This window comes from Opisthocomus hoazin, chromosome 11 (assembly GCF_030867145.1).
Source record: "Opisthocomus hoazin isolate bOpiHoa1 chromosome 11, bOpiHoa1.hap1, whole genome shotgun sequence".
NCBI classification, from domain to species: Eukaryota; Metazoa; Chordata; class Aves; order Opisthocomiformes; family Opisthocomidae; genus Opisthocomus; species Opisthocomus hoazin.
In genome coordinates, this window is record NC_134424.1 from 11963164 (window position 1) to 11977316 (window position 14153).

Here is a 14153-nt window from a genome sequence, read left to right on the forward strand (position 1 = left end):
TGTGCACGGGGTGTTGGACTCTGGCTCAGTCTCCTTGGCACTGTACCTGTTACCCCTCAGAAGGGAAAGGGGTTACACAGATAACCTGCGTTGCCTGCTGCAGATGAGGTGTGACGAGCTGCAGTCCTCGGGACTGTGGGTTCTCAAGAAACTATACAACTGTCAGACCCTGCGGTACTTGCCCAGTGAGCACACTCTGCAACTCTGTATTGCCTCTGGTGCCAAGTGATTTTGAATCACAAATCAGTTCTTTACTCTGTTCACGTACTGCGTATGTCTCCAGATGAATAGTGAGAGCCTGGCATCTGCTTGTAACTGAACCTTCTGTGAAGCGCAATCTGCAGCTGACTGGAATTGCTTTATATTATGGAAAAAATGCCAAGTCACACGATTGACATGTGAGCAGTTGTCAGCCAGATTTGACAGCCTTTGCTTTGACATATGTTATGCATTACCTATTATTAATAACCACACTGGACTGAGTCAGGAGCTTGGTGACGAAGGATAATTCATGCAGGACACTCGTAATGCTCTGTAACTACAGTGGCTTTTAAAGGTAGAAAGCTTGTGACATGAGAGCGCTGCTAGCTCTCCTAGTTAGGGTCTTGTTGAATCTCTCCACGCTGTGGCAAACATAGGGATTTGTGGCTTGGTGGGTTTTTTTTTTTCCTCCTTCGGGTTTGACACCCTTCAATCAGGGATGCATCTATGTGTCAAGCAATAAACTCCTAAGCAGACCTTTCATTTCCTAGGAATGTGAAGGCAGGTACTGCAAAGGCTTCTGCAGAGAGAGCAGGAGGTCTGGGAGCAGCCAGGAACAGGAATGACCCCCACCGGGTGCCAGTCAGCAGTGGGGCAAGGGGGCTTTCAGGGGAGGAGGCCGAGCTCAGGCACCCAGGGACCTCAGGCTCCGGAGAGAGGGCTGTGAAGGCGCACACTGGAGCTCTGGTTGTACCTGCAGCTCCGGGGCAAGCAGCACCAGCGTCCCCAGAGCTGAGGGCACCTGGCCAGCAGTATCCCATCCGTGCTGCTGGAGATTTGACGCAAAATTGCTCAGCGGCCAGGAGAAATAATTTGCCCGGGGAAGGCTCTCAGCACCCTCTGCTGGGACTGCTGGCGGGGGCTCGTGTCATTCCCACAGCAAATACAGGGTAATTTTCCCTCTTCCTTAGGAACTGGAGTGCCAGAAGCCTGCTGGACACTCTCCCAAAGAAAGCTTTGCCCAGGAGTGAAAAAAAACCACAAACCAACCTGTTTTACGCATTGGTGGAACTGGTAGGGGTTTTTTTGCCTGGGTTCACCGGCCTTTGGCTTTACCAGGTACCTCGGGAGCCTCTTCCCTCCCCTCCATCCTTCTCGCCAGTGTTTGTCCCTCTCCCCTCCCCCGCGCCCAGCTCTACCGCCCTCCCCGGGGCTGCGCGGCTCCGGCCCAGCTTCGTCCTCGCCGTTAGCAGGGGCCGGCACCGGGACGGTCCCCGAACACCGCCACAATCCCGCCCCGGAGCGGGACCGCAGGGACGCGGGGCTCAGCCCGGGGCCAGCCGCCGCCGGGGCCCCGCTCCGCCCCGTCCGCCGGCTCCGCTCGCCGGGTTTCCCGGCCGCCCCGCGCGCCGCGCCCGCTCCGTGGCGCCGGGCTCCGCGTTTCCGCGCCGGCCCGGGCCGGCCCCGCCCCGCGGCTCCGGTTTCAGCCGCTGCTACAGGGACCCCCAAGATGGAAACGCAGGGGCTGCCCGCCGCGGAGGCGGCCCGGGCCCGGCCCGGCGCCCAACATGGCGGCCCCGCCGCGCCGCCCGCAGCCCCGCGCCGCCCGCCGCCGCCGCCCGACTGGGAGCCGGCGGCCGCCGCCGCTTCCTCCTCCTCTGCCGCCAGCACCACCGCGTCGGGCCTCTACGTGAGCTTCCCGGTGCTGCTGGTGGAGGAGAAGCCGGAGCCCGGCGCCAGCCCGGCGCCCGGCCCCTGCGCGCCGCCGGCGGGACCCGCGCCCGACAACGACGGGCTCCTGCTCGTCTTCAACGTGGTGCGCGGCGCGGCCGAGGCCGGCTCGGGCGGCGGCGAAGCGGGGCGCGCCGGGCCCGGCCCGCCGCCCGCCGAGCCGCCGGAGGAGGTCTCCGGCTCTGCGCCGCCGCCGCCGCCTCCTCCGCCGCCTCCTCCTCCCCCGCTGCCCCCAGCCGACGGCGGGGCGGAGGACGGCTCCTTCTCGGGGACCATCACCATCAACAACCAGAGCCTGGTGGTGCGCATCGAGAACGGCGTCCTGACGCTGGGGCCCGGCGCCGAGCAGGCCGCGGGCGCCGCGCCGCCGCCGCCCGCCCCGCCGCCGCCACCCGCCGCCGAGCCGCCGGGCGGGCCACGGCCGCGCTCGCCTCCGGCCTTCCCCTGCCCGGAGCCGCGCTGCGGCGAGGCCTTCCCCCGCAAGCAGCAGCTGCGGCTGCACCGCCTCTCGGCGCACGGCGGCGGGGAGGACGGCCGGGGGGCGGCCGGGGCGGCGCGGCCCTTCGGCTGCCCGGTGCCGGGCTGCGCCTGGTCTTTCGCCACGGCCTACAAGCTGCGGCGGCACCTGCACTCGCACGACAAGCTGCGGCCCTTCGCCTGCGCGGCCCCAGGCTGCGCCAAGCGCTTCACCACCGTCTACAACCTGCGGGCCCACAGCCGCGCCCACGAGCAGGAGGCGGCGCACAAGTGCGAGGCGTGCGGGCAGCGCTTCCCCAGCGCCGCCCGCCTCGCCGCCCACCGCCGCCGCAGCCACCTGGAGCCCGAGCGGCCCTACCGCTGCGACTTCCCCGGTAAGCCGCCCGGCCGCGGGCCCCCGCCGACGGGGAAGGGCGGGCCCGCTGCTCCTCCTTCCCCTCCGGGCCGCCGCGGTCCCCGGCTGGGGAGGCGGGGGGTGCCGTCCCTTCGCGCCGGTGCGGTGAAACGCCTCGGGTCCCGGCGCATCTCCGCAGCGGTGCGCCTTAAAGCCGGCCGTGCGCCTGCGGGCTGCCCGCCTCGTCCAGATAACGGTGATCCCTGGGGGTGAGGTCGTGTGGGATCGCGCTGTTTGGCTCTCCCGTGCCGCAGGATGCGGTGTCCTGAACAAGGGTCATGAAGGTCCCTCTCTAAAAGTTAGGGGGAAGAAAAGAACGCGGTTTTCCTGACTCAGTTTTGTATCGAGCTGACGCGCTCTTTCCCTTCTCTCCCCAGGCTGTGAAAGAACGTTTATCACAGTGAGCGCGTTGTTCTCCCACAATCGAGCCCACTTCAGAGAGCAGGAGCAGTTCTCCTGTTCGTTCCCTGGCTGTAACAAGCAGTATGACAAAGCCTGCCGGCTGAAGATCCACATGAGGAGTCACACAGGTATTCGGTAGGGTGACCCTGCTTTGGCAGGGGAGTTGGACTAGATGACCTGCAGAGGTCCCTTCCAACCCCCAACATTCTGTGATTCTGTGACTGCTACCTGGGGAAGTACACAGAAGATGATATGTGGAGAGCAGACTTCAGTTCACTACAAAAACTGAAAGTCACGAAGGGAGAGAGGGTGACCGGAGTTATTTGGAGTCAGTGAAAATGTTTGGTTCTTGGCCTTCTGGGGGGTAGGAGTCTGCTGAATGAACTTGCCAGATGCGAAGTAGCTGTGGACGTGCAAAGCTGTGGCCTGGTCAGAAAAGTTATCCTAGCTCTGTTCCCAAGTTCATAGACATTCAAAACATTGTGTAAATTCTAATCTTGGTCAAAACAAACAGCTTCAAAAAACTGTGAGAACGTGTGAAATATATGTACCAAGGTTTGGAACAGCAAGAAGATAAATTTCGAGTCAAGCAAGCCCTCCTGGCTTGCAATGACCACTGCTAAGCTGAAATCCAGCCTTTTAAGGTTTTAAAGACAATTATGTCTTTTCTCCACTGTCCTCTGTTTTCCTGGTTTCCTGGCTTTACACTGTGAGTTTTGTTTTTTGTGTTTTTTAAGTGTCACTTTTGTTAGTTGAAAGTTCATAGATGTGATGGAAACTAGCTTCACATAGTTCACTGTGTTGTAATCAACATGCAATCACAGGTCATGCAGATAGGAAAAAATACATTTCAGCTGTGATTCTGTTTTGAATAATGCTATTATTGGCTATTGAAGCACGTTCAAGATAGCTCAGGTTAATATGAGATGGGTTGATAATTGTCTGTGCTCTCTGATACATAGGGAAATATGCAATGGCCCTGAGTTAAAGACGACTCAGATTGTATGAGCGGGAAGGGGCATCGCAGTACTCCGCAGTGACTTGCAGGAAAGGGTGGTTGAGTTTTCTTATCCTCAATTAGTTCAGTTTAAGCAGCTCTTGAGATTTTCTAGTAGCAGTGTGTTTTTTTGTGTTAGATTATTAATGTAGCCTTTCTTTGCTTAAGGTGAAAGGCCTTTTATCTGCGACTTTGAAGGTTGTGGCTGGTCGTTCACCAGTATGTCCAAGCTGCTGAGACATAAAAGGTAGCTTTTTCTGATTACGCTGTCTTAAGTCACTTGCTGGCTGTTTGTTTCGTTTTCTTCCAGTGCTTAAGCAGCAGTGGATTTAATCATGCCAATGCCAATTTCCTTCCCTTGTAGGAAACACGAAGATGACAGGAGATTTACGTGCCCGGTAGAAGGCTGTGGGAAGTCTTTCACAAGAGCTGAACACTTGAAAGGCCACAGTATAACTCACCTTGGTACAAAACCATTTGAGTGTCCAGTAGAAGGTACTGTTCAACTATTGTATGTGTTAACTGGTAATCAGTGTGTATGTTGTGTAAAGATTGTGTGCGTTTTCCCCAAACGCAGGCTTGTTACAGGACTGGAGCAATTGAGAGTGAGTCTTCTAGCAGAATTTGAAGCGGTAAAACTAAACAGAAGACATGTAAGGGAATGAGTGATCATTCTCAAATGTATGGATTGCAGAGAAAACATTGATTCATGCCCTAGCTTGATTTTTTTTTTTTCTTTACGATGAACAGGACTCCTTTATTCTGTAAAATCCTACTCCTGGTACTGAGTTTCTGTAGCTCAGCTTTTTCACTTGATGCATCAGAAGTAATGAAAAGTGGTCCTGTCTGACACCTTCAAGGCCACATTTTGCTGTTGTGACATGTCATCTCGAGCGCTCAGTGGTTGCGCTGTGGTAGTCTCTGCTGCAGATACCATGTGAATGGTTGTGGTCATATGGGAGCCTCGCTGGTGCTCCGTGGGTTTCTTACCCCTACCTCCATCACTTCAGCAGGATTCCAGGAACAAAGATTCTGGGTCTGATGTGGAATATTCTGCTTCATAAACAGCTCTACTTGGTGATTGTTTCTCCTTTTAATAGTTTTGCCAGCATTCATCATGAGGAGTTTGCATTTAAGATGCCACAGCAGGGAAAGGTTGTGCATTACACTGAATGGTTTAAGAGTTTCTTCTTGTCAGAAACAGCTTGTTGAACTGTCTGCTCACTGAGATGTCCTTGCTGTAAAACGAGGAAATGTATATTTGACTTTCTTCTGATTCCTTTGAGTGTATGTACAGGCGCTGCAAAATAGCAAGTAGAGTTCTGCAGAGCTACTCTGATTTGTTAAGATACTAAATATGAACGTGAAATTAGACAAAACTTTAAAGCCTCGTGCATCTTCTTGCAGGCTGTTGTGCAAAGTTTTCAGCACGAAGCAGTCTGTATATTCACTCCAAAAAACATCTTCAGGACGTGGACTCTTTAAAGACTCGTTGCCCTGTATCAAGCTGTAATAAATTGTTCACTTCCAAACACAGTATGAAGACACACATGGTCAAACAGCATAACTTCAGCCCAGGTAAAATACTTGTTTCAAACTATAGGAGGGTGCAATGGAAAATCTGTATGTTTTATTGAGGAAAATGTGTTATTTACTGGTGTTCAAATCTGAGCCCAATTGATATGAATGGCAGAATCTTCACCAAGACTGGAGTTAGTTTTCCTCCCTTGAAATTTTGAGTGGGACCTGTAACTGACTGTCGGAAAGTGAGACTTGAGCTTGACCTGTGTGGAACTGTGAGAAATTGCAGCTTTTTTTAATGAAGTAGAGCTTGTCCTTCTCCACGCCATCTCTAAAATATGAGCAAGGACTAAAAGCACTTCTTTTTACACTCCTTTTTCCACTCCTCTACAACCTAACTTAGTCAGGACTACCTTAGTGTTGTCTTTTTGGCAAGTGCTTTTGTAACGGAAGTTTCTCAGTAAAGGAGTGAACTTATTTCGATCGGCTGCTTTTGCTTAAAGCTGTTTTCAGGGAAGTTCAGAAGTGTTTTACTAGCCTGAGAATCTAGGGTTTTTAAGCTTCCTCCTTTGATCATTCGTATTTTTCCTCCCCATTGTCTGATGAAAGGTCTGTCTTACCACCAAACCCTTCTCTTCCAGATCTCCTAACTCAGCTCGAAGCGACCAGCTCCCTCACACCCAGCAGTGAACTCACTAGTCCAGGACAGAGTGATCTCAGCAACATAGACCTCGTATCCCTGTTCTCCAACGTGTCTAGTAACAATTCTGGAATTGCGACAGACATGGCGCTAGTGAACTCTGGAATTGTCACGATCGATGTTGCTTCGGTGGGCTCAACGCTCGGAGGAAACCTGCCCGTCAGTAACAATTCTTTAAGCCAGGCAGTTGATCCCTTGATACTGGTGGCTAGCAGCGATATGCCGCAGAGCCTGGACAGTTCTCTCTTGCTGGGAACCAGTGCAACAGTTCTACAGCAAAGCACTTTAAATTTGGATGACGTACAGACTGTCAATGCAGAAGCCTTGGGTTCACTGGCATCTCTGTCGGTGAGGAATTCCAGTCAAGATGTGCATGGTTTGACGTCCAGCAATAATTTAACCATCGACACAGCCACTTTGACTCCTTCTAGTAGCCTCAGCAGTACCAATGTGCCTGAGTTACTAACACCAACGAAAGTTGAACGGAATTTACTTCCTAGCTCGGACGTTGTTGGTCAACAAGAGGGCAGCAAAGTAGTGACACAGTTTGTCTTCTCCAACCCTCCAGGGAGCTACAGTGCGCAGAAAGAAATGGATCTTGGCACAGTGACAGGCAGCTCATTTTTGGTATGCAGTAACTATTCATTTTATTCCTAGACAGCTGAGAGAGCCTGACTTCGGGGATATCCATTGCTCCTCATACCTGCTAGGGACACCTTTCTTTCACATTTTGCAGATCATGCATTTTTGCTTTTCTTTGATGAAGGATGTAGAACGTTATGTTGAATAGCGTGTTGTCAGAGGTAGATTCAGTGTGGTAATAACTTCGCTGAAGAAATAGTGGAATTCTGGTGGGGAGAGTGAAGGGACAAACTTTCAAAATAAGAGATTAAAAAATAAGCAGCCATCCGTCTGAGCGTGAAATGGAATTTACAGGAATACCTAAGAATACGTGGTATATCTTGTGCAAGGGAAAGTCTTGGGCTGGGAGAGGAACTGAAACATTTTCGTCTCAGTCCTCATTCCCGTTTTAAGTACTCTTCCGTTTCTACTTTACTGTGTTACTGCAGAATTAACTGTTTATTTACATTACAAAGTAAGTATTTACCCTGTTAAAATCTGAATGCTTATAAATGTGGAACCAACTTACTTTTGCATTGAACTCCAGATATTAAGTACACGCAGAGAATTTATGTAAAGTCTGATGAGAAGAGCATGGAAAACCAGAATTCAGTGTTTGTAGTGGAAAAGATACATGCAACCAGAGCTTACTAGTCTGTGTTCATTGCCTTGGTTGTTCTTGCATTCAGAAAACTTTGCATTTCTTGGCTTTTTTTTTTTCTTTTTTCCCTAGGAGAGCAGTGGGTCTGCGAGAACAGACTACAGGGCCATTCAGCTAGCCAAGAAAAGAAAACAAAAAGGAAATGGGAGCAGCACAGGTGAGAAGCCACTAATTTTGTTAAGTTTACTAAATACAATTATTTAGGGGTTTTGGCAGTGAAATTGGAGCAGGTATCTGAGTACATTCTTAAATATCCCATACGGGTTATTGCTAGTTAAAATAATTGTGCAAGTGGTGTACTATCTGCTACTCAAGGTAATCACATTCTTTGGAGTATCAAATTCACAGTAAGTTTACAAAGAAGTCTGCACCATACGTTTCATGATTGTTAACAAACACTATCTCTCCATCTCTTCATCTGCTTTTTATTTTCTTACTAAAACAAAAAAAAATTAAGATCACTTAGCTCTCTGTTGTTTATGCTTTTGGGTTCTCTTGGTTACCTAGTGATTCTCTTTTACTCAGTACAGACAGTGAAAACGCCAGCTGGATTTGTTTTGCTTCTGTGTTTCAGTTGTGTATGCAGCGTTAAGGAATTTATTTCTTAGTTATCTAGAAATACTCAAACCTCTTCCTTAGATTTTAGTTGTGTAGAGAATTCTTGTGCAGGGTGAGGTTTAGGTCATGATTTCAGATATATCCTCTTTCTCCTGAACTGTAGTTTGGCTCAGAGCTGTTGGATGTGAATTATACACCGTTACTTTGTCAGATCAAACATGGTCTGTGGCTCACTAGACTTGCATGAGCTCCGGCACTTGAGTTGTGTCTACCATTGGGGCCAGGGTGGAACATCACACACAAGTGTGTGTGTGTGTGTATATATATATATATATGTATATAGTTTAGTTCTTCCTTGCTGTCTCTTAATACCTTCCATCTCTGAAAATCAAGGTGATACTTTTTTTAAGGTGAGTTAAGAGACTAGATCTGAACTGAGTGCTGTCATGTTTCCGTATTTGTAAAAGGCACATCTGCATAAATTGTCTGGTTCAGTGAATCATCACACAGAAGGATAACTGCTTTATGAAGCTAGTTTGAAGTGTGCTTGCATCATCAAACATGTATTTTGACATTAGTTTAGAAAGGTGATTGCGCTTAATCTGTGTGTCTCCTAAAATGACCTCAGAAAATTCCTATTTCAGTTCCTACTCAAGACTCCAAGTAGTCCACTTTTCACCAGCTGTTGCCTTAATGCTGCTATGTGCTTCTCAAAGTGGTCCAGACAGTCTTGTATTTCTAACTGGTTTAACTAGGCTGAATGAACACTGTAGAGGGAAATTCAGTGTTTAAGAAGTTATCCAAGCCTTTTATTTACTATAGATTTAAAAACCAAGACAAAAAAACCCCAAACCGTGAAACGCCTGGCAGGATTGTGTCCTGACATTTATTTTTATTAGGTCTTTGGTTTTCAGCTTGTAATACAAGCAGCTAGTTGGTCGTGTTTTAAACTGAAAAATGCTTCAGGTTCTGATTGTTGTAATTCTGTAGCCTGTTCTATCTAACAGTCCTTGAAATCTTGCTGGAAATAGATGAGCTTCACTATACTCTTTTTACAGTTTGGAAAAATGAGGTACGTGACTTCTCAGGAAATGAGTTGCAAAATTAGAAGTAGTAAATGCAATTCTACTTCCTAATTCCTTTCTGTAACTCCACAAATATGCCGATACTTCTGTGCTGCCACAGGAGTGAGCTCTAAGCTTAGCAGTTTGTGATGTGGTTTTAATGGCATTCATGTGAAAAGATGCTCAGTCAGCAGCTGGAGTTCCTCGGCTGATTGCTGTCTGGCCTTTTAGCAGTTATCAGATGGTGCTTAATTGTATTGTGCTGTTCCAGCATTTGGTGTGTAGTGTAAATATCTGCATAAAATTGAAAAATACTAGTAGGAAACTTAGGCAAATTGCTTCTGGCCATCTAAATATGAAAATTTCTCTCTCTTAGGGGCATCTGGCTCTGGTCAGAGGAAAAACAAGGGCGGTAAAGTCAGCCCCACCAACTTCTCATCATCCACTCCTGGCAGTCGACTGGGTGGCAACGTAGTTCTGCCAAATGGAGGGCTGACAATAAGGGACCCCACCACTGGAACTCAGTATGTGCAAATTCAGCTTCTTCAGGTAAGAGCTGAGGAGGAGAAACGTGCTCATCTTCTCTGTTACCCAAACTGGCACGTTATGGAAGAATCTGACTATCTGAACTCGGGTACTACTGCCCCTAGACGGGATCTTGAGACCTGCAGTATGTACCATGTCCCTTAGGGCATTTGCCCACAAGAAGCACTTTCCTGGGAAGTTTATATGAAACTGGCTTTACAGAGGTCTGGAAATACCTGAGAACAGAGCTGGTTCAATCATACAGATGCACTGTGAATATGGGTAAGATGGTTTTATTTGGTTTAGTACAAATTTTTCAGCCCAGCCTGGAACATACGGGCACTGTAACTGTAGGGAATATCCTGTTAGCTTCTTAGGCCGGATACGCTTGATGCGAGAAGCGCTGTGATGGAACTAAGACTTTTAGCAAACTTCCCTTTTGCACGTGAGAGTTGTGATCTTTCAAAGGCTTAGGATTTTTCCAGGTTGGACAGGCAGTTATGAGAGCGGTGAAACAGATGCTACGTTGCTGTCCCAAAGTATGGGGTAATTGTTTTTCCAAAAGGAAAGGTTTACTAGCATGCATTACCTTAGGGGATGCATGGGAGTATGACTTTTTCCTCCAGTCTTTTTTATTGCTGGCACCCCCCCAAATCCTTACATGACTCCATCTCTCTCTTGTTTACATGAGTAAATGAGACTGACTTGAAAAGTTTCCTGCAAAATGAAGTTTCAGCCTAAACTTTTATTTCTCTAAACTGTTGAAATGAAGCTTAATTTTTTTTTCTAAGAGTATCTAGTAATCCATGTGGGCTGATTAGTGGAGCATCGTGGGTAGTAAGTTTTTGGCCAGGTGTATATTTGTATAGTATCCAGAGAGAGGGTAAGTTCATTCCACTTCATTCCTAACAACATATGGTATGGAGGAAGCTACAGGCAGAGTTCTCCCTCTGTATAGTTTTCTGATGGGTGTAAATGTTTGTAACTTTTATGTTAAGTATCAGCTTCACACAACGTGGTGAAACTTGTCGCTTATTTCTGAGTGTTAAGTTTGTTGGAATATGAATGATTCATTCCCTCCTTTTCCTATCTTGCCAGTTTTCTGAGTCGATTACAATAGGTTAATAGGTTGTATGCTGAGCTAGGTTCACATTTAAGTGGCAGTTAGCTTTCCACATATCTTTATGGATCTAGGCATTACTAGTACAGTGCAGAAGCTTTATCAGATTTTTTAAGATTGTGAGGCTGAGTGAAATGTGCCATATTGTGCTGAGATGCTTGGGGGTCTTGTAAGTTCATCATGTATCTGCATTCACAGGATGATTCCCCAGGAGAGGGAGATCTGCCCTTTCAGCTGAGCTCGCAGTCCTCCTCATCGCATTCTCAGCTTACAGTGGATTTACCTGTTCACATACTTCAGGTACAGCATGTCAGAGCTGTTGGGTTTTATTGGCTGGCTGGAAAGGGAAGAGTTTACTGTGAACACTCTGGTGTTCTGCCTAATGAAAATAGTTTGTTTTCCATGGGGAGTTTATTTTCACTCACAAGCAGCAGTAAGCAGAGAGCTGCACTGCAAGGTTTATCTTGTGTATGTTACCAACCTTTGACACGTCACAGGTGGTTGTTTTTCTTCCTGTTACCGAGTAATGAATAACTGAATGTTACTCATTTATTACTGAAATGCCCCATGCTTGTTTTCCTGATCCCATGCTGCAGATATTAAGTGGGTCAGGAAAGAGGAGCAGAATTGGTATGTAACACGCTACGGGAAGGGTGGGAAGTGGAAACAGAAACTGGAGCCTAGATTTCATAGCGGTGCCTATATGGGAATAGCAGTTAGGTTAAAAAGTCTGCTCACTTCTGCAGTCTTTGTTTTCATTACTTGCCCTTGTTAACTCCTGAGTGTCAGTGTTGTCGGAACACAGAAAGCTTCATGTAGCTTCTTGTGTCAATGTTTTGTTACCTGCTGTTCTGGTAAACTGCATGTTAGTGAGTAGGAGCAGCTGAGAACCTAGCAGCAGTGAATGGTTAGCATGTACATAAACCACATTTTCTGCTTGACCATGTGGGGCCTTGGTTTTGATGAACTCTGCAATGCAGTTATTCTTACCAAGTGTGCTTCTTGTGGATAGAAAAGAAAGCTTCTGTGTTTGAGAGGAGCACTTTACTATGATAAATCTGGAAGTACTAGGATTGTTGGCCATGGTAGAAAGTTAATACAGGAAAAGCAAATAGTCAGTGATTTTTAGATTTATCTGCATGAGTAATGCTCCTCTGAAGGGTTCCAAAGAAAAGCTGGAGTAGCACTGTTTGAGTGGGTCTCCAGAGTAGGAAAGCTTTGCATGTCCTCTGAACCATTCAAAGCGTTTCTCTGGTCTGGGTTAAATGTCAAGGTAATATTACTGATAAGCGTTAAAAGCATCTGGAGGTGAAAGCACTGAACTCTTCATGCTGTCTGTTTGCTTTAACAGGAACCACACAATTCCACTGAAGATGATGCAGGTTCTGATAACTCTCAGTTCACTGGAAGCACAATAAACTTACAGGATCTGGAATGACCATTATTAAGAACAGTTACCTGAAGAAAAATTGGGCAATCATGTCTTGACAGAGTGAGATAACTGTGTGGGTCTTTTTCCAAGGAAAATATGAAAACTAGGAGTACTGGATTATGGTTGCACTCTTTGCAATTTGCTAAGGACAGTTGCAGCTGAAAGATTTTCTTAAAAAATGTAAATCCCACTTGATGTGCCTGTGTAAGATACTCCGTCTGCCTTGTGGGTGGAGAGACTGAGGCAGACTGCTGTACAGTGTTGTTTCAGGGAGAAGTACTGTATTAAACTTCAAACTGAGGTAATAGTTACTGTTTTCACAGGAAAGCAAGTATTCTACAGCTAACAAGTACAAATTTATAATCCTGCCTATGACAGTTAAAACTTTCTTTCCGTTGGTCTCCTGCTGGAGCCAGTGGTGTTGAGGAATTAAGAGCTAAAATTTGCAAGTGTTTTTCACACACACAAAAATAATTGTTTCGGCCCCTGTGTTTTGGCAGAAAAGTGGAATAAAGTGTCATATGTAACAGAATTAATGCCCTATGCCATGAAAATGAGATGCTCTAAAATCTTTGTTTTAGAAAGCTAGATTCTAAATGTTAACTTAGCTGTGAATCAGTTCGTAGCTCATGTTGAGTTTCTCCCATTCCTTGCTCCTGCATCCCAAATACTTTGCTGAATTCTTCCAGCAAAACTTGAAAAAGAAAACTGCAATAGAACTGTGCTCGCTGTAAGTGATTAGCTGAGAGTCCAACAGCATCTGAGAAAGGTTCGTGTTATCTTTGTGTTCCCTTTCTTTGGGAGGACTGTTGTCCGTCACATAAATTTAAGCACCTTGAGTTTATCTCATCTATAAACCGCTGCCAAGTTACCTGTAAACTGGCCACTATCTTTTATTTCATTTGTTTGTTTGCTTGTTTCCGATTGAACACTCTTCACACTTGTTCTTTATTGCGGTCCCCTGAGTGTCACATGCACGTGGAGCTTCCGGCAGGTTTACAGAATGTGCAGTTGCCCGAGTATTTTAGGAGGCGAAAAGAACTGTTACCTAGGAAGATTTGCCCCACTGAAAAACTGCAGTTTCTCTTGGGGGTGGGGGAGAGGTTGTATGTACTGTACTTACCTGGATTGCGGACACCTAAATAAGTGTAGGGTTGTATAGGGGAAAAAAAAACCCCTTTGGTTAGATTTTACGGTCGTAATTTAAATGTTTCTTACAGTGATGTACTGAATGCCTATAAAATTATGTATAGGAGTTTGATAAAAGGGTGTATGTACTGTTTTTTATTCTCAATGAGGTGTGTGTATGCACGTATGTGTATTTTTTTTACAAAATAAGATACGTCATGCGGAAGAACGTTGTGATCTTTCTAATCTTGCACATATTTATTTATTTTATGGTTATACTGATGTTGAATTCACACGAGGTCATTCAGAAATGCTTTTACTTCCTGTGCCTTTTGAACAATGTATGTGTCCAGATAAATCCTTTTTTGGTTGAAGACTTGGGGAGAAAAAAAGTATACAGGTTACATTCAACTTCAGATCCTGATTTGTAGGCAGTATTTTATCCTCTGGTTGAACCAGTTTTATTTTTCTATCTTCAGCTTAACTGAGCATTGAGGTCTCTCTGTTCCTGTCGTCCTGATTTCGCAGCTTATGGCCGAGGAATCTCTTAGCCCTCTCAGGCTGGGTCTCCAAACCAAACTAGTTGGTAGATAAGATCTTCTACCTGGTGGCTGTGACTAC

General features: G+C 46.9%; 1 protein-coding gene across 1 annotated transcript; it reads left to right on the forward strand.

Moving 5' to 3' along the window:
- The first annotated feature begins 1711 nt into the window (after positions 1–1711).
- Positions 1712–13804, forward strand: ZXDC (ZXD family zinc finger C). Its single transcript, XM_075432570.1, has 10 exons — positions 1712–2783; positions 3181–3333; positions 4371–4449; positions 4567–4697; positions 5610–5780; positions 6365–7050; positions 7778–7862; positions 9704–9876; positions 11171–11272; positions 12324–13804. The coding sequence occupies exons 1-10, from the start codon at positions 1712–1714 to the stop codon at positions 12408–12410; spliced, it is 2739 nt and encodes a 912-aa protein (XP_075288685.1). The 3' UTR covers positions 12411–13804.
- The last annotated feature ends 349 nt before the right edge of the window (positions 13805–14153 follow it).